This window comes from Nerophis ophidion, linkage group LG07 (assembly GCF_033978795.1).
Source record: "Nerophis ophidion isolate RoL-2023_Sa linkage group LG07, RoL_Noph_v1.0, whole genome shotgun sequence".
Taxonomy (NCBI): Eukaryota; Metazoa; Chordata; class Actinopteri; order Syngnathiformes; family Syngnathidae; genus Nerophis; species Nerophis ophidion.
Window position 1 is genome coordinate 58,545,466 of NC_084617.1, and position 24,922 is coordinate 58,570,387.

At 39.6% G+C, this 24,922-nt stretch overlaps 2 protein-coding genes across 11 annotated transcripts in view; both read right to left on the reverse strand.

The window, feature by feature from the left end:
• Positions 1-13,519, reverse strand: part of pdlim2 (PDZ and LIM domain 2 (mystique)) — a 55,619-nt gene extending 42,100 nt beyond the window's left edge. Inside the window, exons 1-2 of one of the 3 annotated variants that reach the window (XM_061906696.1) lie at positions 13,112-13,518; positions 9,164-9,241 (exon numbers count right to left, since the gene is read on the reverse strand). The gene's annotated coding sequence lies outside the window, so the exon portion shown is untranslated. Of the gene's footprint in view, positions 1-9,163; positions 9,242-13,111 lie in introns of all 3 variants that reach the window. The other 2 variants (XM_061906698.1, XM_061906695.1) reach the window with 2 other exon arrangements.
• Positions 13,520-18,464: 4,945 nt separating this feature from the next.
• sorbs3 (sorbin and SH3 domain containing 3) overlaps positions 18,465-24,922 on the reverse strand; it is a 73,616-nt gene continuing 67,158 nt past the window's right edge. For all 8 annotated transcript variants that reach the window (XM_061906702.1, XM_061906700.1, XM_061906705.1 and 5 more), the window contains one exon: positions 18,465-19,602. In XM_061906702.1, coding sequence (XP_061762686.1) covers positions 19,541-19,602 — 62 coding nt within the window. In that variant the 3' untranslated portion in view covers positions 18,465-19,540. The remainder of the gene's footprint in view (positions 19,603-24,922) is intronic.

Genomic DNA, 24,922 nt, shown 5'->3' on the forward strand with positions numbered 1-24,922 from the left:
TTTTTGCAAAATATAATTAAGGTGTGTCAAGTTTACCACATTAATTGTCGTATTTATTAATCCTGTTAATCTACTTTGTAACCTTTAACATTACTGTTTCTGTATGCGAGTTGCCTCACCGTCTTCTTATGCTTGATTAGCCCTGTGCAGATAATATATAGCCACAGCGAAAATAGTGGTCTGGCTCTGTCTCTACTTCTAGTTTTGGCCGGGTGACGCGTGTGATGTTAGCGGTTTCAAGTATTTGGGATAGGATTAATTTTACCCAAAAAGTAGTGTAAAATGATCATAATAAACAAAGACATGTCAGAAGAGTGTTAATAGTTTAAATGTCATATTTTTAGCATAAAGTAGACAAAGCTTCTTTTTTCGCGTAATGTGATTCTATCTTTTATGCAAGCTAAAGAGAAACGGCGAGTTTTAACCCATATTAAGCAGACTTTATACCATTGTAAATATCCTTAACCCCCTATTGGTAACATATGCTAGTTCTTTGTATGATGGGTCTGCTTTAATATTTATTGAGAGGAAAAGCAGCAAGTCCATTCATTCCGCATTAATCCAAAAAGTTTGTTTTTGATGTGTTAACTTCAACTGTGTTATTTTAGTAAATAAAAGACTGCATCTGTTCAAGTTTGTAATTTTTAAAAAAAAAATAAAAATACAGTATATTGTTATAATAATTTAAAGAATTACAATGAAAATAACTAAAGTTTTGGGTTTTTTTTAATTTTGGTTGTGATTAAAAAAGATCAATTTTATTAATTACATATAATTAATATTTAGTATTTTATTGACGGTACTATTTGGTATAAAAATGATAAACCATTTTCAGAAAAAGGTTACAAGTTACTTCAGCTTCTCTATTCAATTTAAAACCTTATGAATCAAAATCGGTTCAATTTGGGATGCTGGCCATGATACCCAGCCCTTAAAGTTAAGTTAATTTTAAGTACCAATGATTGTCACACACACACTAGGTGTGGTGAAATTTGTCCTCTGCATTTGACCTATCCGCTTTTTCACCCATGGGAGGTTAAGGGAGCAGTGAGCAGCAGCGGTGGCCGCGCCCGGGAATCATTTAGGGGATTTATCCCCCAATTCCAACCCATGATGCTGAGTGCCAGGCAGGGTCCCATTTTTATAGTCTTTGGCATGACTCGGCCAGGGTTTGAACTCACGACCTACCAATCTCAGGGCGGACACTCTAACCACAAGGCCACTGAGCTGGTTTTGATCATACATGTTTTTTTTTTGTAATCTGTCCATAAATAGGCCAATATTAGCCACCAAAACTATCATTATGTTGAACATGAAGTTTGTTGAACTCAACTGGAGCAAGTTAACTGTACATGAAGAAGAGGGTGGAAATACAAGATATCAGTTTGCACTTTCCCCTGCAACACTCACTTTCTAAAAATAATTACAAAAGTCAGTTGTACTCACACCTAATGTAGTAAGCCTTTTGTAACAGTTATGAGGGATTGTCCCTTTAGGGTAAAACAGGAGACAAAGACAAGATGAACAAGGGCAGGCCGTTGTGAAACTTCAGTTCAAGTCGTTACTGCTACATGCATAGAGTCTCTGTATGGGGTTTCACAAATGTGACTACAGCATTACTGTACTTTGGAAAAACTTCACAGACCAGGGGCCCCATCACTGTGTTAGGATCATTTGGGATTGAAAACAATCTACAAGAGAACAACAAGAATGATCAATTATGGTTGGACAAAGACACATAACACTCGACTCCTTTTTGCTGAAACCTGCTAGCACACGTCTGTAGATGTGCAAGTATTGTCAAGGGTGGTCGAGGTTATAAAGATTCTTTTTTTAGGAGTTGACAACTTTGACTTGCATGTTACAGCATACTTACAGCACCCTAAGTACACTTGATGACTACTTTTGTAAACTGTAGAAAACAAAGTAAATAGTTGATTAATTGACATGTATGGATGTCAATCTGTTTTTATTACGAAAGCTTATTTGTTAACACTGAATTAAAAATGTTGTGAATTTATTTATTTCCATTAAATTATGCTGACGATTACAGTGGAAAAAAAATTGGTAGCAAAAATGTGTGTATAAAATGCAATGTTCAAAAATTCAGGGTATGAACATTCAGTGTTTAAAATTTCGGTGTAAAAAAAAAAAAAAAAAAAAAAAAAAAAAAAAATCAGTGCAGAAAAAAAGCAATGGATCCTGTCTCAGAACCAGCTAATGAGGTGTCAAGTTTTAAATCACATAACAGGTCTTGCAAAACAGCAAAAAAAAAAAAAAGGCAGTTACCTGGTCTGATTGAGCATAATACAAAATAATTACCATTTCAATGCGGCCCGTTGGTTGTTCCCAAACTATAGAAATGATTCAAATTAGAGATGTCCGATAATGGCTTTTTTGACGATATCCGACATTCCGATATTGTCCAACTCTTAATTACCGATTACGATATCAACCGATACCGATATATACAGTCTTGGAATTGACACATTATTATGCCTAATTTTGTTGTGATGCCCCGCTGGATGCATTAAACAATGTAACAAGGTTCTCCAGAATAAATCAACTCAAGTTATGGAAAAAAATGCCAACATGGCACTGCCATATTTATTATTGAAGTCACAAAGTGCATAATTTTTTTAACATGCCTCAAAACAGCAGCTTGGAATTCAGGACATGCCCTCCCTGAGAGAGCATGAGGAGGTTTACGTGGGCGGGGTTGAGGTGGGGGGGTGTACATAGTCGCATTCCGGAAGAGTTAGTGCTGCAAGGGCTTTTGGGCATTTGTTCTGTTGTGTTTATGTTATGTTACGGTGCAGATGTTCTCCCGAAATGTGTTTGTCATTCTTGTTTGGTGTGGGTTCACAGTGTGGCGCATATTTGTAACAGAGTTAAAGTTGTTTATACAGCCACCCTCAGTGTGACCTGTATGGCTGTAGACCAAGTATGTGTTATATTTACTTGTGTGTGAAAAGCCGTAGATAGTATGTGATCGGGCCGGCGCGCAAAGGCAGTGCCTTTAAGGTTTATTGGCACTCTAGACTTCTCCCTACGTCCGTGTATCACTCTGTACAGCGGCGTTTTAAAATGTCATACATTTTACTTTTTGAAACAGATACCGATAATGTCCGATATTAGATTTTAAAGCATTTGTCGGCCAATTATATTGGCAGTCCGATATTATCTTACATCTGTAATTCAAATGGTTAGAATCTGCACTTTTGAGTGACATACGGGTTACTATGGTAACCAAGGAACTGAATCGCAGCAGCTCAATGCGGAAGTGGAACAAAGCAGAGTGGGCGGGTCATGTTTACACAGCAACAAGCCTAGGATGCCAGTGTCAGACGGAGGCAGATTTCCACAACAAAGTTCTGCACAAAAGCGATAATATATCCAATATTTGGATGTTTCTTTAACCTTTGCATTAATGTCTCGCTGTGTTTGTTTTATCTTTGGTGTCTCCTTCCTCCCTCACCGCTCCACGTGTGTCTCATCGGAACCCCAGCACTCAGTGGCAGCAGAAGACGTCCCCCCCAACGGACGACCATCCATCGATTATAAAAGATGTCGATCAAGGAGATGGTCGTAGACGAGCAACTTTCATATGTTCTTTTGTGATGATGGAACATATGAGGCCAATTCGCTTTTTTTTTGCCCATATGGGACATACATCACATTTTATAATGCCAATGTCAACAGTGCAATTCCAAATGTTTCAACTCGGACCCAGGCCACTTTCATATGTGGATATAAATCAGATTTGTATCGTATTAGACTGCAGCCTGAATGCTCTGGTCGCGTTCAACCGACCAAAATTGTATTAAATAGCAATAAATGTCATAATTCTTCACCAAAATAGATGGTTGAAAAATAAAAGTTTGATAAAAAGAGCAGGAAATCATGTTTTGGGAACTTGCGGCAATGTTCCAGCACTCATGCCTAAGACACCTGGCCCACACACTATTCGGATCAGACATCAAAGCAAATGTCCCGCAAACTGCCACAGCCAAAATGCTTGCCCTCCACTCCTAATCTTTTATGCACAATAATTTGGTTCAGAAAATGTTGACTTTGGTTGCACATAATCCTCGAAATTGCCACAAAATTCGCCACGACTGTGACCTACAGTACTAGTATTGGAACCATGTTTGCTTCCGTAAAGACTGCAGCACGTGTGCGTCATAACCTCATGTTTGCATGCGGGTCAGATTGTGTTCATTTTTTTTTTTGTAATGTAAACGATTAAATTAAAAAAACGATTTAAAAAAAAATATGTGGTTTGGACGTCACAACGTCTGTGATTAGTCTGTGCAGCATATTTTGGTAGAAATTTAATTTTCTTTGCAAATGCCATTAATCCGTTTTCTTAAATTTAAATAGCTTGTTTTCTAATGATTAAAACAGTCTTATCAAAAATAAAGCACTTACACACAGAAGTGTAACGCATGCTGAAAATACTAACATAAAAAAAATAAACCAGAAGTTCATTCATTTTAATCTAACTTCTGATAATCAAAAACAACATGCAGTATACGGTAGTGTTTCAGGCACATTTCACTGCAACAATTTGAGACTTTCATTCATCAATCCAAGTGTCTAAATGACATTATGGTAAGTATTTTCTATACAAAGACCAAAATTGAGAGCTGTGAACCCCCAATGACTTCCAATGTATAAAACATGGAAAAATGTGTAGACACCAGTTCACAAAGATTGAATTGCATTACACTGACTCTACAGACATCTGTAAAATATACTTTTCACATTTGAATGCAAGGCAGCCAAACATGGCCACCTACATTAACACTTCACCCTCTCCCTGAATGAGAGTGTTTGTTTCTCGATGTTTGGACAAAAATCCACTGGGTCAGAATAACCCCCTCTAATACCGGCACACATTTACGGAAAGCATGGCTGATGAACATAACAGATGCCTCACACTCGACTGGGACGCCTGTCTGGCATTTGACAGCAATCCAGTCTGACTCCAACCACTATGCCGAGCTGCACCCCGACAGGTCGGAACCTACCTGGGCGCACACACCCACTGAATAAAACAAGAGGAATGCAACCACAAGCCTCTCCCTGGCCTTCGTAAAATAACATTCACTTAATTCGTATCAAGCTGCAGTCGCTAAGGAGATGACAAAACACCAAACAATAACAAATCTAGTCTGTGGGTGTTGGCTGAGGTGTTTGTCACACGTTTAAAATGGTATGGCTGCTATCACTAATAGTGCTCATGTGTCATTCAAAGTAATCACAGCCCGGGACATACCTGTAAATTGCACAGCCTATGCGCTATTAGGATGGGGAGAGTGTCATTACTCAATACCTGTAAGATGATACCAAGTAAAATCTTACAGGCATTCCATTACATGTTACAACGTTTCGTGCTCATGAACAACACACCCCCATACATTATCGATACTATGCAAAAAGAAAAATAAGTAGTTATGTGCATGCGGCGGACGAAAACGTGGGTGCAGTAATATTTAGCCGCTGGTCGCAACACTAAAAAGAGACAACACCACTTTTCTTTTTTAGTTAACTAAGTAAATTGTCTACCAAGTGTGAGGTAGAATATTGATGGCAGTGTGTAGAAGAAAAGGAAATGTATTAATTATAAGTATTATAAAAACAAAGAGCACACCTTAATGACTGTTTAATGTGAAACTCAATGAAAGTAATATAATGTAGTATGAATGAATACATATAGTGTAATATATTTGGGAGGATTCTAGTCTTTTTAAGGCTAAGTAGACAACACAGACATGAGTATGAAGCTATCTTAGCGCAGAGGAATAGTGGCCGTGCGCAACCAGAGGGTCCCTGGTTTAATCCCCACCTAGTACCAACCTCGTCACATCCGTTGTGTCCTGAACAAGACACTTCACCCTTGCTCTTGATGGGGGCTTGTTAGCGCCCTGCATGGCAGCTCCTTCCATCAGTGTGTGAATGGGTAAATGTGGAAGTACTGTCAAAGCGCTTTGAGTACCTTGAAGGTAGAAAAGCGCTATACAAGTACAACCCATTTATTTTTCAACTCACATAAACAACTTACGCAATGTACATAACGTGTAAGCAAATACACCAGAGCACTGATTCTAGTCGTTCAACAATCGCTTTGGAATCAAAATATATATTTATATATTACTTATAGTCAATTCTTTGCGCACTATGGACTAGTGATGCACCAAAAGTCTGTCTGTCGAAAATAGACTTTGCTCACCAGATGTTGTGATGAAGTGTCTACCACCGCTTGCCCAAAGCTGACGAAAAAGTTGCATTCAGGTCACATTGTCATTTAGACTGAAGTCACATTTGAAAAGATCAGATTCCAATCGGATTTGGACTACCTCCTCATGTGGCCTGAGTCTGATGCGGAATTATCAGATTTGAAGAACTTAGGAGTAGGGCTGGGCGATATATCGCGGGTTTGTCTGTGTGATATAGAAAATGACTATATCGTGATATTTGAGTATACGTTCTCACGCAGTTGCTTTTAGCTGCTGGCATTACACTACAGGCTCTTCCCAATCTGTTGTCTCTCCTTCTCACAGACAGCAAGTGCACCTTCTTACATACGTCACATACTTTTACGCCCTCGCGGAGCAGAGAGGTAGCAGCATGGGTAACGTTAGCTGTGGTGCTAACGGTAATACGAGAGAAAGAAGGTGCGAATCTGGTAACAAATGAAGGGAGAATTAACTCCCAAGAAAGACAGAAGTGGGTCCATCGTCTGGCGGTGGTTTGGCTTCAAGTGGGAATATGCCGAACAGACAACCGTAATTTGTCAAGTGTGGTGCTAAAGCGTTGCTACAAAAAGTAGAATTACTGCAAATATGTAGCATCATTTGAAAAGTCACCTGCTAGAGCAGGGGTCGGGAACCTTTTTGGCTGAGAGAGCCATGAAACCAAGTATTTTAAAAAGTATTTCCGTGAGAGCCATATAATATTTTTTAACATTGAATATAACTAAATGTGTGCATTTTTAAGTAATACCAACATTTTTAGAGTATAATAAGGCTCTTATTCTTTTTAATAACAATGTCATTCTGAAGATAACCAATAATAAATCAAATACTTCTTACCATTAATGCGACCTCTTGAACAGGTGCAGTAGAAAACGGATTGATGGATTAAAATGCATGAGAATGTTTTATATTTTTAACATTATTTTTAACACTGCAATTACCAGCGGAATTATTCATTACTTATTGTGTTAAGCAATGTGAGCTAAGATTTATCTGAGAGCCAGATGCAGTCATCAAAAGAGCCACATCTGGCTGTAGAGCCGTAGGTTCCCTACCCCTGTGCTAGAGAATGAAGAGTGCTTACTGCGCATTTCAACATCTCCATTCGGTGCCATACGCCCACAAAGTCATGCATAAAAATGCACTTTATTTGTTTTAAACTATTGTAGTTGGATTCTATACAAAAAGTGCACTTTAATTTAGTGTTGTTTTGATATGTCATCATAGTGACATCATGCACAAAAGTGCACTAATAGTTTGTTTTAAAATGTCTCTGACAATCGTGCATGTTCTGTTTTGGTAATGAAATGAATGTTTGTGCCACTGCTTAATAACTGTTTAACAAATACAGTTTTGGTAAATTGACTTAGTTGTGATTTCCTTCTCTGCATGATAGTTTAAAATGAGCATATATTAATACAGTATGAACAATAATGTTTTAATGTAGACACATAGAATCATCATACTGGTGTGATATGTATCAAGCGTTAATTCAAGGCTCAGGCAAAATATCGAGATATATATCGTGTATCGCGATATGGCCTAAAAAATATTGAGGTATTAAAAAAAGGCCATATCGCCCGGTCCTCCTTCGGAGCATTTAGACTGGCAAAAAAAAAATGTGATCCATGTCACTTGAGGGGACAAAAATCAGATTTGGTGTGCGGTGTGAACAAAGCCAAAAAGGTACAACAAGCAGAAAACGTGTATATTTTAACTACAGTGGGGCAAAAAAGTATTTAGTCAGCCACCGATTGTGCAAGTTCTCCCACTTAAAATGATGAGAGAGGTCTGTAATTTTCATCATAGGTACACTTCAACTGTGAGAGACAGAATGTGAAAAAAAATCCAGGAATTCACATTGTAGGAATTTTAAAGAATTTATTTGTAAATTATGGTGGAAAATAAGTATTTAGTCAACCATTCAAAGCTCTCACTGATGAAAGGAGGTTTTGGCTCAAAATCTCACGATACATGGCCCCATTCATTCTTTCCTTAACACGAATCAATAGTCCTGTCCCCTTAGCAGAAAAACAGCCCCAAAGCATGATGTTTCCACCCCCATGCTTCACAGTAGGTCTGGTGTTCTTGGGATGCAACTCAGTATTCTTCCTCCAAACATGACGAGTTGAGTTTAAACCAAAAAGTTCTATTTTGGTTTCATCTGACCACATGACATCCTCCCAATCCTCTGCTGTATCATCCATGTATCCATTTTAGTAAAAACTCAACTTGTCGTGTTTGGAGGAAGAAGAATACTGAGTTGCATCCCAAGAACACCCTACCTACTGTGAAGCATGGGGGTGGAAACATCATGCTTCGGGGCTGTTTTTCTGCTAAGGGGACAGGACGATTGATCCATGTTAAGGAAAGAATAAATGGGGCCATGTATCGTGAGATTTTGAGCCAAAACCTCCTTCCATCAATAAGAGCTTTGAATGGTTGACCAAATACTTATTTTCCACCATAATTTACAAATAAATTATTTAAAATTCCTAAAATGTGAATTCCTGGATTTTTTTTTCACATTGTCTCTCACAGTTGAAGTGTACCTATGATGAAAATTACAGACCTCTGTCATCATTTAAGTAGGAGAACTTGCACAATCAGTGGCTGACTAAATACTTTTTTGCCCCACTGTATTTACCCTAAAATAGACATTAAGCAAAGAGTGGTTTATCCGGTTAATACAGGGTTGATTACTAAAAAATCGAAAGTTAAAGACCTACAGGACAGTAGTCGGAACACAACTTGTTTGTGACCCAAGGACCACCTGTAATAATGTTTATCACTGGGCCTACAGCCCCCTGCTGTGCAATGTTTAGCTTATGATACGACATTGACACAAGTGTCAGCTACACTTATGTTGCCCTATAAGTCCCCCTCATGTCCCCACACCTCACCTGGCATTGGCTGATGATCAGTAAATTCACCACATCCTCTGCACGCACCATTCAGTTGCTCTCACGTTAAGAATAATCCTGCAGCAGACAGGATGCCCTGCCCTTTTAGTCACATTAGAGGCTGGCAAAAGCGGGGAAAACATCCTCCACATTATACAATGTGCTGTTAATAGAAAAGTAATTTGATGTGGAAGAAAGCTCTGTTACAGACTGAAAAAAAAAACTCTTTAAACAGACTTCCTGTCAGCATTGCATGTGCTTTCCAGAACAAGAAAGCCTCAACAACTTGCCTGCTTTGCAGTTTTCTGAGAGTGTTTATTCACCTGCTGCACAGCAACTCTACAACGCTTTATTTCCTAACATGACCCGGAGGTGCAGTCTAGACACTTATTTTTATTTTATTTTTTTTAGAAAAAAGAGAAGTAGCAAGGGGGGCCTGAGTTGAATACTGTTATTTGAGAGCTCTGACCACCAAAATTACAGCTGTGGAGAAGATAGCAGTTGAGCCGTGAAGGTGTCAAATACTGCCATAAAATCCTTTCACACTGCACCTGGTGTAGAACCTCCACAAATCACTTTGACTCCCTAATTAGCATTACCTGCTCCCGGTCCATGTGAAGGATGAAGGAGGTCCACCTTGTGTGGGCTGAGGTGTGTTATTATAAGTAGTTACATCCATCTACGCAGAATGACTTGTAATCTTCACCTTTTTATAATTAGTTACATCCATTTACGCAAATTGACTTGTAATTTCCACCTTAGCGAAGACAATCTGATCCAGTGATATTCAACTGGCGGCGCTGGAATGAGACCATACAGGCCCCTCGACTTCAGTTTAAAACTTAGGGAGAAATTTCAATATTTTTGCAGCAAATTAAATCACTTGAGAACATTAAAGCACTCCTGTTGTATAGAGAAACTTGGACCAGTATGAATAAACACATTGGTAGAATCTTGCATTGACATTTTCACAATAGATGTTCCAATTAGGGTTTTATGCAACTGATTCCGATGATCCATGAGTGAGAACGACCGATACCGATCACACATATTGACTATAAATGTTTTAATTGAAATATTTTGAGTGCTATTGACCCTAACAATTGGTATGAGCTCAAATACCTCGGAGTCTTGTTCACAAGTGGGGTAAGAGTGGATCGTGAGATCGACAGGCGGATCGGTGCGGCATTCAGTAATGCGGACGTTGTATCGATCCGTTGTGGTGAAGAAGGAGCTGAGCCGGAAGGCAAAGCACTCAATTTACCGGTCGATCTACGTTCCCATCCTCACCTATAGTCATGAGCTTTGGGTTATGACCGAAAGGACAAGATCACGGGTACAAGCGGCCAAAATGAGTTACCTCCGCCAGGTGGCGGGGCTCTCCCTTAGAGATATGGTGAAAAGCTCTGCCATCCGGGGGGAGCTCAAAGTAAAGCCGCTGCTCCTCCACATCAAGAGGAGCCATATAAGATGGTTTGGGCGTCTGGTCAGGATGCCACCCAAACGCCTCCCTAGGGAGGTGTTTAAGGCACGTCCGACCGGTAGGAGGCCACGGGAAGACCTAGGACACGTTGGGAAGACTATGTCTCCCGGCGGGCCTGGGAACGCTTCAGGATCCCCCGGGAAGAGCTGGACGAAGTGGCTGGGGAGAGGAAAGTCTGGGCTTCCCTGCTTAGGCTGCTGCCCCCGTGACCCAACCTCGGATAAGCGGAAAAAGATAGATGGATGGGTGGAGGGCTTTTGACAGTTTAACAATATTAAAGGCAATTTTTAAACAAGTTCCTTGTTTTCTTCCGCAGTGTGCAACATGTTCCAACTCATCCTCCAGTGATAACAGCACTTTAAGATACAAAAAATGCAGTGCATTTGCCGTGATGGGAGGGGATTATTATTAGCTTAGAAGGAGCGGCTCCAGGCTGGGTATGAAGACACATAATTAGTTGCGAGCTGCTCGTCAGCCAAGGGACTAAAAATGAATAGTCTCAGTTAGAGGAGATGGACGTTTGCAACTGGCAAGAAAATTGATTAATATGCGATGGCGACAACATACTTTTTCCCGAAAAAATAAATCACTTATTTTTGCAACACAGGGCTAACTTTTTTTAGGAAAAAGATTAACACAAATGTCCACTACAGAGGACGCTGGTTCTCAAATAGTAAAAGGAGAAGTCTGGCAGACCGATCCTTAGCTTCCTAGAATTAAGGCCCAGAGCAAATTTTATGTCGCCCCTCGCCATATCTTCAAATTGCGGAATTTTATCGGAAGAAAAGGATATTTTACAAATTTGTGGACTTAAATTAAGAATTTTCTAGCATACAAATATCTAAATAAACTAAAAATGTCAATATTACAGCATATTAGCCATTAGAAGAATCAGAGTGCACTGCTTAGTGTCACGGCCACGGATTGGCTCAGCCTATGTTGGATTAAACAAATGTAAAGGTGACCAAAATGGTTTTATTTAGACTTAGATATACTTTATTGATCCACCAGGGAAATTGTTCCACACAGTAGCTCAGTTTCAAAGGATGGAAAGGGTAAGGTTGGAAAGGATAATGCCTGTTTTAAGTAGACGAAAAATGTTGGCAACACTAAATTGGCCCTAGCGTGTGAATGTGAGTGTCAATGTCTTGGCCCTGTGATGAGGTGGTGACTTGTCCAGGGTGTACGCCGCCTTCCACCCGATTTTAGCTGAGCGCACCCTGCAACCCCGAAGGGGATAAGTAGCAATATAAAATATAACATATGCAATCTTTGCATTTTTTATATATAATATTTCAAATATACAATATATAACAAATCCCAAATACCATGTACAATATTGAGGTGGCGACTTGTCCAGGTTGTACACGGCCTTCCGCCTGAAACGCAGCCGAGATAGGCTCCACCAACCCCAAAAGGGACAAGCGGTAGAAAATGGATGGATGGAATATTACAGTATATGTACTAGCTGCAGCAAAAAAAATTAAAAATTGAAAAAGTACTTTAAGATACAGAAAAGTGCAGTGTATTTGCCATGACGGGAGGGCATTATTATTAGTTTAGGTGGAGTGGCTCCACACTGTGTATGGAAACACATAATTAGTCGCTAGCTAAAAATGAATACAGTCTCCGTATTTTTAAACTATTTGAAGTTTAAAGTGGGCTTTCATAATGTTGAAAAACGTATTTAAGGTCGTAAACAGGTTTCTTATGCTTTCGCAAATATTTGATTTATACATTTGATGGAGGGCAGCACGGTGTAACAGGGGTTAGTGCATGTGCCTCGCAATACCAAGGTCCTGAGTAGTCCTGAGTTCAATCCCAGGCTCAGGAACTTTCTGTGTGGAGTTTGCATGTTCTCCCCGTGAATGCGTGGGTTCCCTCCGGGTACTCCGGCTTCTTCACATCTCCAAAGACATGCACCTGGTGATAGGTTGATTGGAAACACTAAATTGGCCCTAGTGTGTGAATGTTGTCTATCCGTGTTGGCCCTGTGATAAGGTGGTGACTTGTCCAGGGTATACGCCGCCTTCCGCCCGAATGCAGCTGAGATAGGCACCAGCACCCCCCCAAAAAGGGACAAGCGGTAGAAATGGATGGATGGACATTTGATGGTTAAATTAATTTATCGCGGTCATCAAGGCTGTAAAGGAGGAATGACTGTAGTTGAATAGCCCCGATGTAATCTATTATGTAATCTGACATCCTTGAGAATTGTTAAGGTCAGCACTTTTTAGTTAAGAGTGGAAACAAATGTAACTACGAGGTGGAGGTAAAAGCAGATACAGGTTTTGCACATTATATTTTTGATTGGGTTCTTAAAAAAATATAATTATTTTAAACAAAACACGACAACAATACTATGTTAACGTAGTCACATACAACTCCCAAGTGTGTATATATATATAAAATGTGTACATGCTGACGTCACAAGTGTTTGGTAGTAAACGCCATATGTTACTTACCAAGCTGCGTGTCGTCGTCCCCACCTGTTAGCTATTTGCACCAACACACAAAACGCCTCCTCAACCAAACTCAACCCCGGGTGTCCTCCGTCAATGTATTTAAACACGAATTGCTTCGAAAAAAGTTGCTATTTTTTTCAATGAAGTGTCTCTTTTGAGTCTTTGAAGAGGGCTCAACCCCACCTGCGGCTGCGCAGAGCGACGCGTTCACTGGGATGACTCCGCGCTACCATGTGCCGCCACCAAAATAAAGGGTTTGTCAAAGGCAGCAAGCCGGGGCGTGTCGCACCGCAGGGCCGGGAGGAGACGAGGGTGTTCCCCCCGCCGGTGATGATAATTGAGCCGTTTCTCCCGCAAACCCCCACGGCGTCCGCGCTTGGTACACATTTGCGCCCTCTACCGGAGAAAAGTAGCAGCGCGTAGTATCGGTGGCACGTCCGGAAGTTTTTAGGTGATTCAGCTAATTGGCTCATTGGGGTCACGTGTCATGCAGGCGCGGCAAACAATCACTTTGACTGACGCACTACTATCTAAGGAGCCTGAATCACCATGATAAACATTAGTCACTGATACACACTTGAGTATGGAAACTATTTTAACTAGGGGTGTGGGAAAAAATAGATTCGAATACGAATTGCGATTCCCACGTTGTGCGATTCCGAATCATTCTCATTTTTAAAAAAATCGATTTTTTTGTTGATTTTTTTACTTTTTTTTTTCTTTTTTTTTTATCAATCCAACAACACAATACACAGCAATACCATAACAATGCAATCCAATTCCAAAACGAAACTTGACCCAGCAACATTCAGAACCAGGGGCGTCGCCAGACAGATTTCACTGGGGCACGTACCCCAGTGTATTCTGCAGTGCCCCAGTAAAAATTTCACCAATAAAAAAAAACACTTCAGCGTTTTAAGTCTACATAACATAGACAACAGCGCACATACTACTTAGTATGGTAATTGATTGCTACTGTATTCACTCCACGTAACAATTAGCACATGGCTAATTAATATGGTAATTTATTCACGTGCAGATCGAGACTTCTGTTGAGAGAGGGGATGCGAATCACTGCTGAGGTAGGTAACGTTAGCCAACAAAAATGTGTTAATTATATTATTTTGATTTTGATTTGACTCAAACTGTAACTCCTAAATGGATATCAGAAAGTTATTCGCCCGCAGCAGGGAAGAAGCAGCAAGGAATGAGAGATGTAAGTGAAGTCCTAGCTAGTTAGGCAACATCATTGTCTTAAGTTGATGCTAAGTCAGCTAACCGTATTCCTTGTATCAAGACAAACATATTCATTTGCTGCACGAGCTGTCGGGGGAATTTTCAGTGAACATGAAACATAATGTTGGTTATTGTCTGCTGGTTCTGCATCAATGATGATTTGGAGTAAGCATGTGTGAGTTGAGTGCTTCTCAAATGGTTTATCTTCAGGAAGAAAAACATTTTTCCATATCATCAAGTTGTGAGCCAAATTTTTAAATCATTCAAGTTTATTTCACAGAAAAATAGCACAGTAGACTTGTCTTGTTAATCGTTGTGACTTTGACTAAAATAATCTTGTTTTGTCACCAGAAAAATGGCTACAGCTAAAGCATCTGGTTTTGTTTCCAGAAAAAATTGTTACATTTCTGTATTTGTTTTCAGAAAGATGGCTGAAAATATCGGGTTTTGTTGCCCCATTTAGATTTTTTTAAATATATTTCCATGTCTGTCCTGAGTCCTCCTTCAACTTGTTAGTCGGTTTGCCTTTTGCTAAAATACTCACTAATAGTCAGTAGAAAAATGGAAAAAAATATCTGGTTTTGTTGCCACAATTTGATTTTTTTCTCCCTAAACTTTTTTTTTTTTCATGCACACATCTGACTGCGACTCACTGAAAATGACACACAATCCACTTTTATGTCACGACCCAGCAGTTGGGAACCACTGGTCAACTGTATAACAGTTACTGTAATATTTCCATGTCTGTCCAGAGTGATTGACCACTTTGCAAAAATGAAAACGAGACGTTACAGTTTACTTCTCAGAAAATGATTCCCTGAACAGACATACAACAGTTGTTCATTTATTCTACTACTGTGGCTTTATTGTTTTGTGTATATTTTATAGTTTTGTGTATCTGAAATAGGATTAGCCACATTGCCATAAATGGAAATTAAATAATATAAAAGAACCCAGAGATGTAGGGGTGCTTTATTTTTTGTTTTACTTTTGTAGATGTTAAATTTGCAGATGATTACTGCAATATATATTTCAAAAATATTAATTTCTCTTCCATTTTTCTTTTAACCAGTAGCAGTTTAGAAGTCTGGAGTAAAAAAGTGCACAAGTAGGTCAAATGAATTAGTTAATTTCAGCTAATCAAAGATCCATACAACATAATCTGATATGATTTCATAGTTTAAAGCACTATTTATGTATTTTTTATGATAAATAAGTGCTAAAAATGTTTTTGCTTGCGCGCTTTGCACGCTCACATGAATTATTTGTGCCCCAGGTGTGCCCCAGTACACTATTAGGTCTAGTGACGCCCCTGGTCAGAACTGCAATAAACAGAGCAATTGAGAGGAGACACAAACACGACACAAAACAAACCAAAAGTAGTGAAACAAAAATGAATATTATCAACAACAGTATCAATATTAGTTATAATTTCAGCATAGCAGTGATTAAAAATCCCTCATTGACATTATCATTAGACATTTATAAAAAATTAAAAAAAAACAATAGTGTCACGGTGGATTACACTTAAATCGCATCTCATAAGCTTGACAACACACTGTGTCCAATGTTTTCACAAAGATAAAATAAGTCATATTTTTGGTTCGTCCATCCATTTTCTACCGTTTATTCCCTTTCGTGGTCGCGGGTTGGGCGCTGCCGCCTTACTCAGCTACAATCGGGCGGAAGGCGGGGTACACCCTGGACAAGTCGCTACCTCATCGCAGATTTTTGGTTCGTTTAATAGTTAAAACAAGTTTACGTTATTGCAATCAGTTGATAAAACATTGTCTTTTATAATTATAAATTGTTGCTTTTTATTTTTATTCTTATTTTAATATTTTTCTATTTTGTTTACATTCAAACCCCCATTATTTACTTTTTACTTTTTAAATTGATCTCAACTCTCTGCACTGCTGTTGGAATTTTAATTTTCCTGAAGGAACTCTCCTGAAGGAATCAATAAAGTACTATCGATTGATCGATCTATCTATCTATCTATCTATCTATCTATCTATCTATCTACAGTATCCACCTAAAAGCTTTTTTTAAAAATCTACTACTCTGCTAGCATGTCAGCAGACTGGGGTAGATCCTGCTGAAATCCTATGTATTGAATGAATACAGAATCGGTTTGAATCGTAAAAATATCGTTTTTCAATCAATAATCGTGTTGAATCGAAAAAAATCGATATACAATCAAATCGCAACCTCAAGAATCAATATTGAATCGAATTGTGGGACACCCAAAGATTCGCAGCCCTAACTTTAACTGTTCAATAATTCCATAATAATGAATCTTACTAAGTTACTGTACAGTTTCAGTCAGAACTTTATAGCAACACACCTTCCCCTCGGCCATCAGGCACATGAACAATAACAAGATCTAATAGCTCAGTTACAGCTCTTTTTATTACCTATTCTGTGTTTTATGTATAGTTTGTGAACCCGTTCTCAAGCAAAGGCAATAAAAGCTATTCTTATTCTGATTCTGATCTGGTATGTTATAACAGTGGTTCTCAACCTTTTTTCAGTGATGTACCCCCTTAGAACATTTTTTTAATTCAAGTACCCCCTAATCAGAGCAAAGCATTTTTGGTTGAAAAAAAGAGATAAAGAAGTAAAATACAGCACTATGTCATCAGTTTCTGATTTATTAAATTGTATACCAGTGCAAAATATTGTTCATTTGTAATGGTTTTTCTTGAACTATTTGGAAAAAATAATATAAAAGTAATTAAAAACTTGCAGGCAGCCCGGTGGAAGAGGGGTTAGTGCGTCTGCCTCACAATACGAAGGTCCTGAGTAGTCCTGGGTTCAATCCCGGGCTCGGGATCTTTCTGTGTGGAGTTTGAATGTTCTCCCCGTGACTGCGTGGGTTCCCTCCGGGTAATCCGGCTTCCTCCCACTTCCAAAGACATGCACCTGGGGATAGGTTGATTGGCAACACTAAATTGGCCCTAGTGTGTGAATGTGAGTGTGAATGTCGTCTGTCTATCTGTGTTGGCCCTGTGATGAGATGGCGACTTGTCCAGGGAGTACGACGCCTTCCGCCCGATTGTAGCTGAGATAGGCACCTGCGCCCCCCACGGCTCCAAGGGGAATAAGTGGTAGAAAATGGATGGATGGATAAATAAAAACTTGCTGAAAAATAAACAAGTGATTCAATTATAAAGATTTCTACACATAGAAGTAATCATCAACTTAAAGTGCCCTCTTTGGGGATTGTAATAGAGATCCATCTGGATTCATGAACTTAATTTTAAACATTTCTTCACAAAAAAATAAATCTTTAACACCAATATTTATGGAACATGTCCACAAAAAATCAACACTGAATATTGCATTGTTGCATTTATTTTCACAGTTGATGAACTTACATTCATATTTTGTTGAAGTATTATTCAATGAATATATTTATAAAGGATTTTTGAATTGTTACTTTTAGAACATTAAAAAAAAATCTCACGTACCCCTTGGCATACCTTCAAGAACCCCCAGGGGTACGCGTACCCCCCTTTGAGAACCACTGTGTTTTAGTTTCAAAACATATACAGTAATACTGAGTTTGAGTTTGAGTTGTGTTTGATTTTATTTGGAACATGCAGGCATACAACATGATATATCACATTTTCCAGTTTCTCTATTCAACATGTTCGAAAAGGAGTACGAAAAAGCAGAGCCTATTTAGTCCTACCTCTTTTCCTTTACATAGCAGTTGCTGAAACTTTTGTTCTCTTCCGGTTCTCAATTTATTCACAATATACTCCACAAGTAATAACAATAAAAATAATTAATGATTGGTGAAGTAAGTTATATTTCATATGGTGAGAGGAGTAAGATTATCTTGAAAATGAATGGATCGATTAATTTAATTCAGAATGTTTATCTTGGTTCTTCTTTTTTGTACTTTGTAAACACTTTAAGTTTGAAGAGTTTCTTGAAGGGGATCATATTAGTACATTGTTGGATTTCTTTGCTTAATCCATTCCTGCACAATATATATATATATACAATATATACAGCATAGCTAACACGTTCTTGATGCAATTACTGACAGTAATTGCCTTGCTTTTGCTTCCTTCTGAGGGCCCGTTTGTTCATACACAATACAGGATTCTTTCTGCTTCACACAGCAATGTTTAATTCACATCTTAAAAACAGGAACAATAACACACATACTGTAAACATCCAACATTCCATAGGCACATATATTAAAGTTTGCAATTTTTGACAAAAAGGTTACACTGTACAATCATCTGTAGGCTACATGATTTAGACAAAAATCTTTGCGGTATCATAAAATATAACTTAATATCTAAGATAAGGCTTACAAAGGTTATACTTGGTTCTACTATCAGAATGAGGCTGTTTAACGCAACCCCAAAAGGGAATAAGCGGTAGAAAATGGATGGATGGATAATTTAATCAATCAATCAATGTTCATTTATATAGCCCTAAATCACTAATGTCTCAAAGGGCTGCACAAATCACAACACAAACCACTACGACATCCTCGGTAGTGGTTACTATCCCATCCATATTAGTCATTAGCTGTGGAGGCTTTGTCTAAATTTACCTGATATTGAAGTTAGTGACTAAAGAAACTTACATCTTTAACATCCTGTCAAATGGTATTAACTTTAACTTGACATTTAACAATGAATAGCCATAAACCTGTGGACGTAATAAAAACTTAGCTTTGTGGAAAGGCTTGAACCTCATATTGGCATATTTAACTAAAGAGGGTCACGTTGTTTCTTCAATAGTCTTCAAAGCTCTGAAAGATAATCTGTGACAGACATTTTATGGAAATGTTAATCAGTGAGTCTCCAAAAATTTCAAAATCATAATTCAGTGGTTTGTCTGGTGTCAACGTGTTGGCCAGATGCAGGACATAAGAGCAGGCTTGGTCTCTGGAAAAAAGTATGATTTGCTGGATGCGCAAATAGCTGTGGAACAAAATGGTAGATTTTGCATTCAAAGCAGTGTCTTCAGCATCCAGTCTCTCTTATGGTAAGTGTGGCAACGCCCATAAGCCAGTGCAACACACACATGCACTCGTAACGGAAGGTGAGGACGTCTTCATGTCTTCCCAAGACAACTATTGTGAACATGCGTGTCTGCTAAAGGTGGGCAACAACAAACGTGCTCTGCTCGTGAATATCCAGGTGAATGTGGTCAAACAGGAAGTCAAACCGGTGACACATAATTCCCAGGAAAAGTCCCAAAAGCATGAGTCCTTTCTGACGTACCTGTTGAATAAAGACAATTACGTATTACGCAACCGAAGAACAACATTCCATGGGCTTGCTTAAGTTTTATTGCGTAAGTGAATAAAGCAAGACGAGCAATGCTTGACATTGTCTACTATAGGGGGAACCGACTGCCAACATTTATCAGTTCAACCGAGAAAACACTTGGCTCTCTGAGTACCAACACAATGACCAACATTAAAATACATTAGTGTAGTAGGCCAAAATATTCATCAAAAAACAAGGCAGAGTTTTTATTTAGCAATTGTATTTGATTTTTTTGGCCACTGTAACATTACACACAGTTTGAACAGTAACACTGTTTGAAAACTGCACACAATTGGTTCTTTGGCGTACCACTAGATGAAGCCCGCGTACCACTCATGGTACGTGTACCACAGTTTGAGATACACTGTCGTAGTTTGTTTGAAAAGCAGAAATTCACTCAAACAGTGCAGTCATTGTTTTTGTGCTATTTTGTGGCACTATCATTAAAAAAAGAGGCATAAAGATCTAAATTGCAGACGCTAAAAACGCCAACACATTTTACACACACTCACACACACACACACACACACACATATATACATATATACATATATCCCATCCCTAAGTGTGTATGTATGTATATATATATATATATATATATATATATATATATATATATATATATATATATATATATATATATATATATATATATATATATATATATATCCCATCCCTAAGTGTGTATGTATGTATATATATATATATCCCATCCCTAAGTGTGTATGTGTATATATATATATATATATATATATATATATATATATATATGTATATATATATATATATATACATATCACATCCCTAAATGTGTATGAATGTGTATATATATATATATATATATATATATATATATATATATATATATCCATCCATCCATTTTCTACCGCTTATTCCCTTTCGGGGTCGCGGGGGGCGCTGGCGCCTATCTCAGCTACAATCGGGCGGAAGGCGGGGTACACCCTGGACAAGTCGCCACCTCATCGCAGGGCCAACACAGATAGACAGACAACATTCACACTCACATTCACACACTAGGGCCAATTTAGTGTTGCCAATCAACCTATCCCCAGGTGCATGTCTTTGGAAGTGGGAGGAAGCCGGAGTACCCGGAGGGAACCCACGCATTCACGGAGAGAACATGCAAACTCCACACAGAAAGATTCCGAGCCTGGATTTGAACCCAGGACTGCAGGACCTTCGTATTGTGAGGCAGACGCACTAACCCCTCTGCCACCGTGAAGCCTATATATATATATATATATATGTATATATATATATATATATATATATATGTATATATATATATATACGTATATACATATATACATACATATATATATATATATGTATATATATATATAGTGGAGGCCAAAAGTTTAGATACACCTTCTCATTTCAATTTGTTTTCTTTATTTTCATGATTTTTTTACATTGTAGATTGTCACTGAAGGCATCAAAACTGACACTTGTGAAGTGGAAACCCCTTCAGGTGACTTCCTATTGAAGCTAATCAAGAGAATGGCAAGAGTGTGCAAAACAGTATTTTTTATTTTTATTTTCCTGAGGGAACTCTCCTGTAGGAATCAATAAAGTACAATCTATCTATCTATCTATCTATCTATCTATCTATCTATCTATCTATCTATCTATCTATCTATCTATCTATCTATCTATCTATCTATCTATCTATCTATCTATCTATCTATCTATCCATCTATCTATCTATCTATCTATCTATCTATCTATCTATCCATCCATCCATCCATCCATCCATCCATCCATCCATCTAATCAGAGCAAAGGGTGGCTATTTTGAAGAAACTAGAATACAAAACAGATTTTCAGTGTTGCCCTGCGATGAGATGGCGACTTGTCCAGGGTGTACCCCGCCTTCTGCCCGATTGTAGCTGAGATAGGCGCCAGTGCCCCCCGCGACGCCAAAAGGGAATAAGCGGTAGAAAATGGATGGATGGATGGATTTTCAGTGTTTTCGCGAATTTTGTGAAGTACATTACTCCACATGTGTTCATTCATAATGTTGATGCCTTCAGTGACAATCTACATTGTAAATAGTTATGAAAATAAAGAAAACCCATTGAATGAGAAGGTGTGTCCAAACTTTTGGCCTGTACTGTATATAATGTATATATCATCTTCTAATAAAAGCAATCAACAGATAAAATAAAATGAATTAAGTCACTTTCTTCAAAAAAGGCCCTGAATACACTCTGCTTTAAAATTATATTATAATAATAAAAAATAATAAAAAGGAGCCCTGACATGACATATTCAAAAATTCTTCTTTGGCAACCATCTCGACTTTGTATGGTATATTAGACATTTAAAAATGATAGTGGTTCCTCAATTTTTGTTAGTAATCCATTCCAAAAGGTTGAAGGCACGAAAATTAAAGCAATTTTTCTAAAAGGAAATATTGTTAATCCAATTAATTTGTTCTGGACGGCCAAAAACGTTAACATAAATCACATCCAAAAAAAAGAAATCCTCAAGTGCTCAAAAACATCACGTACAAATTTTGATTTTTATTTATTTTTATATATCATTTTCAAAAATGTATATTTTTTTCATTAAGAATCTATTTTTTTAAATGAAATGTTTATGCCATATTTGTGCTTACTCACTTTACTTCAGCAGCCAACATGAGCCTTTGTAACCTGTAACTTGTTGTGAAAAGGATTTATGATCATTTATACACCAAAAATTATGTTGCAAGAATTGGTTTGAATTGAGAATTGTGTGGAATTGAATCGTCACACCATGAATTAGAATCAAATATAATTGTGAGTTGTTGGAAAATTCCCATCCTTAATATTCATAGTTTTACATGCAGTACACAATGTGTAATACATATAAATGATGAATAGAGGGTATGAGTAAACATGTGATGTCACTTTTACCTTTATTAAAGACTGCTGCTGGTTAAGACAGTGATGAGCAGAAATGACTAAAGGGAAGGAACAGCTAAGTGGATGACACCTTTGTGTTCTTGATGTTTCCCTCTTATTTTTATGGGGATTATGCCTTATGGTTCGGGCCTTTTCATGACTGCGCAACAATAGGTGAAACTGTCGTGACTTCTGTTGTGCTTTTTTGTGAGCTTTTAGATCTGCCGGGGAGCCTTCTGGCCTTGGAGACCAGCTGCTGGCTCTCTGCCACACCGGAGTACGTGCGGAGAGAGACTGGAGGAGATTCAGAGGAAGAGACTATGGAGCTAGCGTCGAGCGTCAGGATAGACAACTTTCATGGGTATCCTGGCTGAATGAGCATGTGTCGGATACTTCGGTCTCCTTGACGGATTCTAGCCCATTGTCCGAGAGCTAGTGGGTAGCCTAGGACTGAGTCAGCTCTTTTGGTTGTTTTGTTGGGTCAGTTCCTGTTTCTGGCCGTGCTGCCCATCACCGCAGCACACGATGATGTGGAGCACTGCAGAGGCCACCATAGTGTACAGCAGGGGTCACCAACATTTTTGAAACCAAGAGCTACTTCTTGGGTACTGATTAATGCGAAGGGCTACCAGTTTGATACACACTTAAATAAATTGCCAGAAATAGCCAATTTGCTCAATTTACCTTTAACTTTAACTTTAACGGACGGCTTCGAAGCGATTCTGGACCACCGTCCGCCGCCTCAGGAAGGGGAAGCAGTGCACTATCAACACCGTGTATGGTACGGATGGTGTTCTGCTGACCTCGACTGCGGATGTTGTGGACAGGTGGAAGGAATACTTCGAAGACCTCCTCAATCCCACCAACACGTCTTCCTATGAGGAATCAGTGCCTGGGGAATCTGTGGTGGACTCTCCTATTTCTGGGGCTGAGGTCGCTGAGGTTGTTAAAAAGCTCCTCGGTCGCAAAGCCCCAGGGGTGGACGAGATCCGCCCGGAGTTCCTTAAGGCTCTGGATGCTGTGGGGCTGTCTTGGTTGACAAGACTTTGCAGCATCGCGTGGACATCGGGGACGGTACCTCTGGATTGGCAGACCGGGGTGGTGGTTCCTCTCTTTAAGAAGGGGGACCGGAGGGTGTGTTCCCACTATCGTGGGATCACACTCCTCAGCCTTCCCGGTAAGGTTTATTCAGGTGTACTGGAGAGGAGGCTACGTCGGATAGTCGAACCTCGGATTCAGGAGGAACAGTGTGGTTTTCGTCCTGGTCGTGGAACTGTGGACCAGCTCTATACTCTCGGCAGGGTTCTTGAGGGTGCATGGGAGTTTGCCCAACCAGTCTACATGTGCTTTGTGGACTTGGAGAAGGCATTCGACCGTGTCCCTCGGGAAGTCCTGTGGGGAGTGCTCAGAGAGTATGGGGTATCGGACTGTCTTATTGTGGCGGTCCGTTCCCTGTACGATCAGTGCCAGAGCTTGGTCCGCATTGCCGGCAGTAAGTCGAACACATTTCCAGTGAGGGTTGGACTCCGCCAAGGCTGTCCTTTGTCACCGATTCTGTTCATAACTTTTATGGACAGAATTTCTAGGCGCAGTCAAGGCGTTGAGGGGTTCCGGTTTGGTAACCGCAGGATTAGGTCTCTGCTTTTTGCAGATGATGTGGTCCTGATGGCTTCATCTGACCGGGATCTTCAGCTCTCGCTGGATCGGTTCGCAGCCGAGTGTGAAGCGACCGGAATGAGAATCAGCACCTCCAAGTCCGAGTCCATGGTTCTCGCCCGGAAAAGGGTGGAGTGCCATCTCCGGGTTGGGGAGGAGACCCTGCCCCAAGTGGAGGAGTTCAAGTACCTAGGAGTCTTGTTCACGAGTGAGGGAAGTTTGGATCGTGAGATCAACAGGCGGATCGGTGCGGCGTCTTCAGTAATGCGGACGTTGTACCGGTCCGTTGTGGTGAAGAAGGAGCTGAGCCGGAAGGCAAAGCTCTCAATTTACCGGTCGATCTACGTTCCCATCCTCACCTATGGTCATGAGCTTTGGGTCATGACCGAAAGGATAAGATCACGGGTACAAGCGGCCGAAATGAGTTTCCTCCGCCGTGTGGCGGGTCTCTCCCTTAGAGATAGGGTGAGAAGCTCTGCCATCCGGGAGGAACTCAAAGTAAAGCCGCTGCTCCTTCACATCGAGAGGAGCCAGATGAGGTGGTTCGGGCATCTGGTCAGGATGCCACCCGAACGCCTCCCGAGAGAGCTGTTTAGGGCACGTCCAACCGGTAGGAGGCCACGGGGAAGACCCAGGACACGTTGGGAAGACTATGTCTCCCGGCTGGCCTGGGAACGCCTCGGAATCCCCCGGGAAGAGCTAGACGAA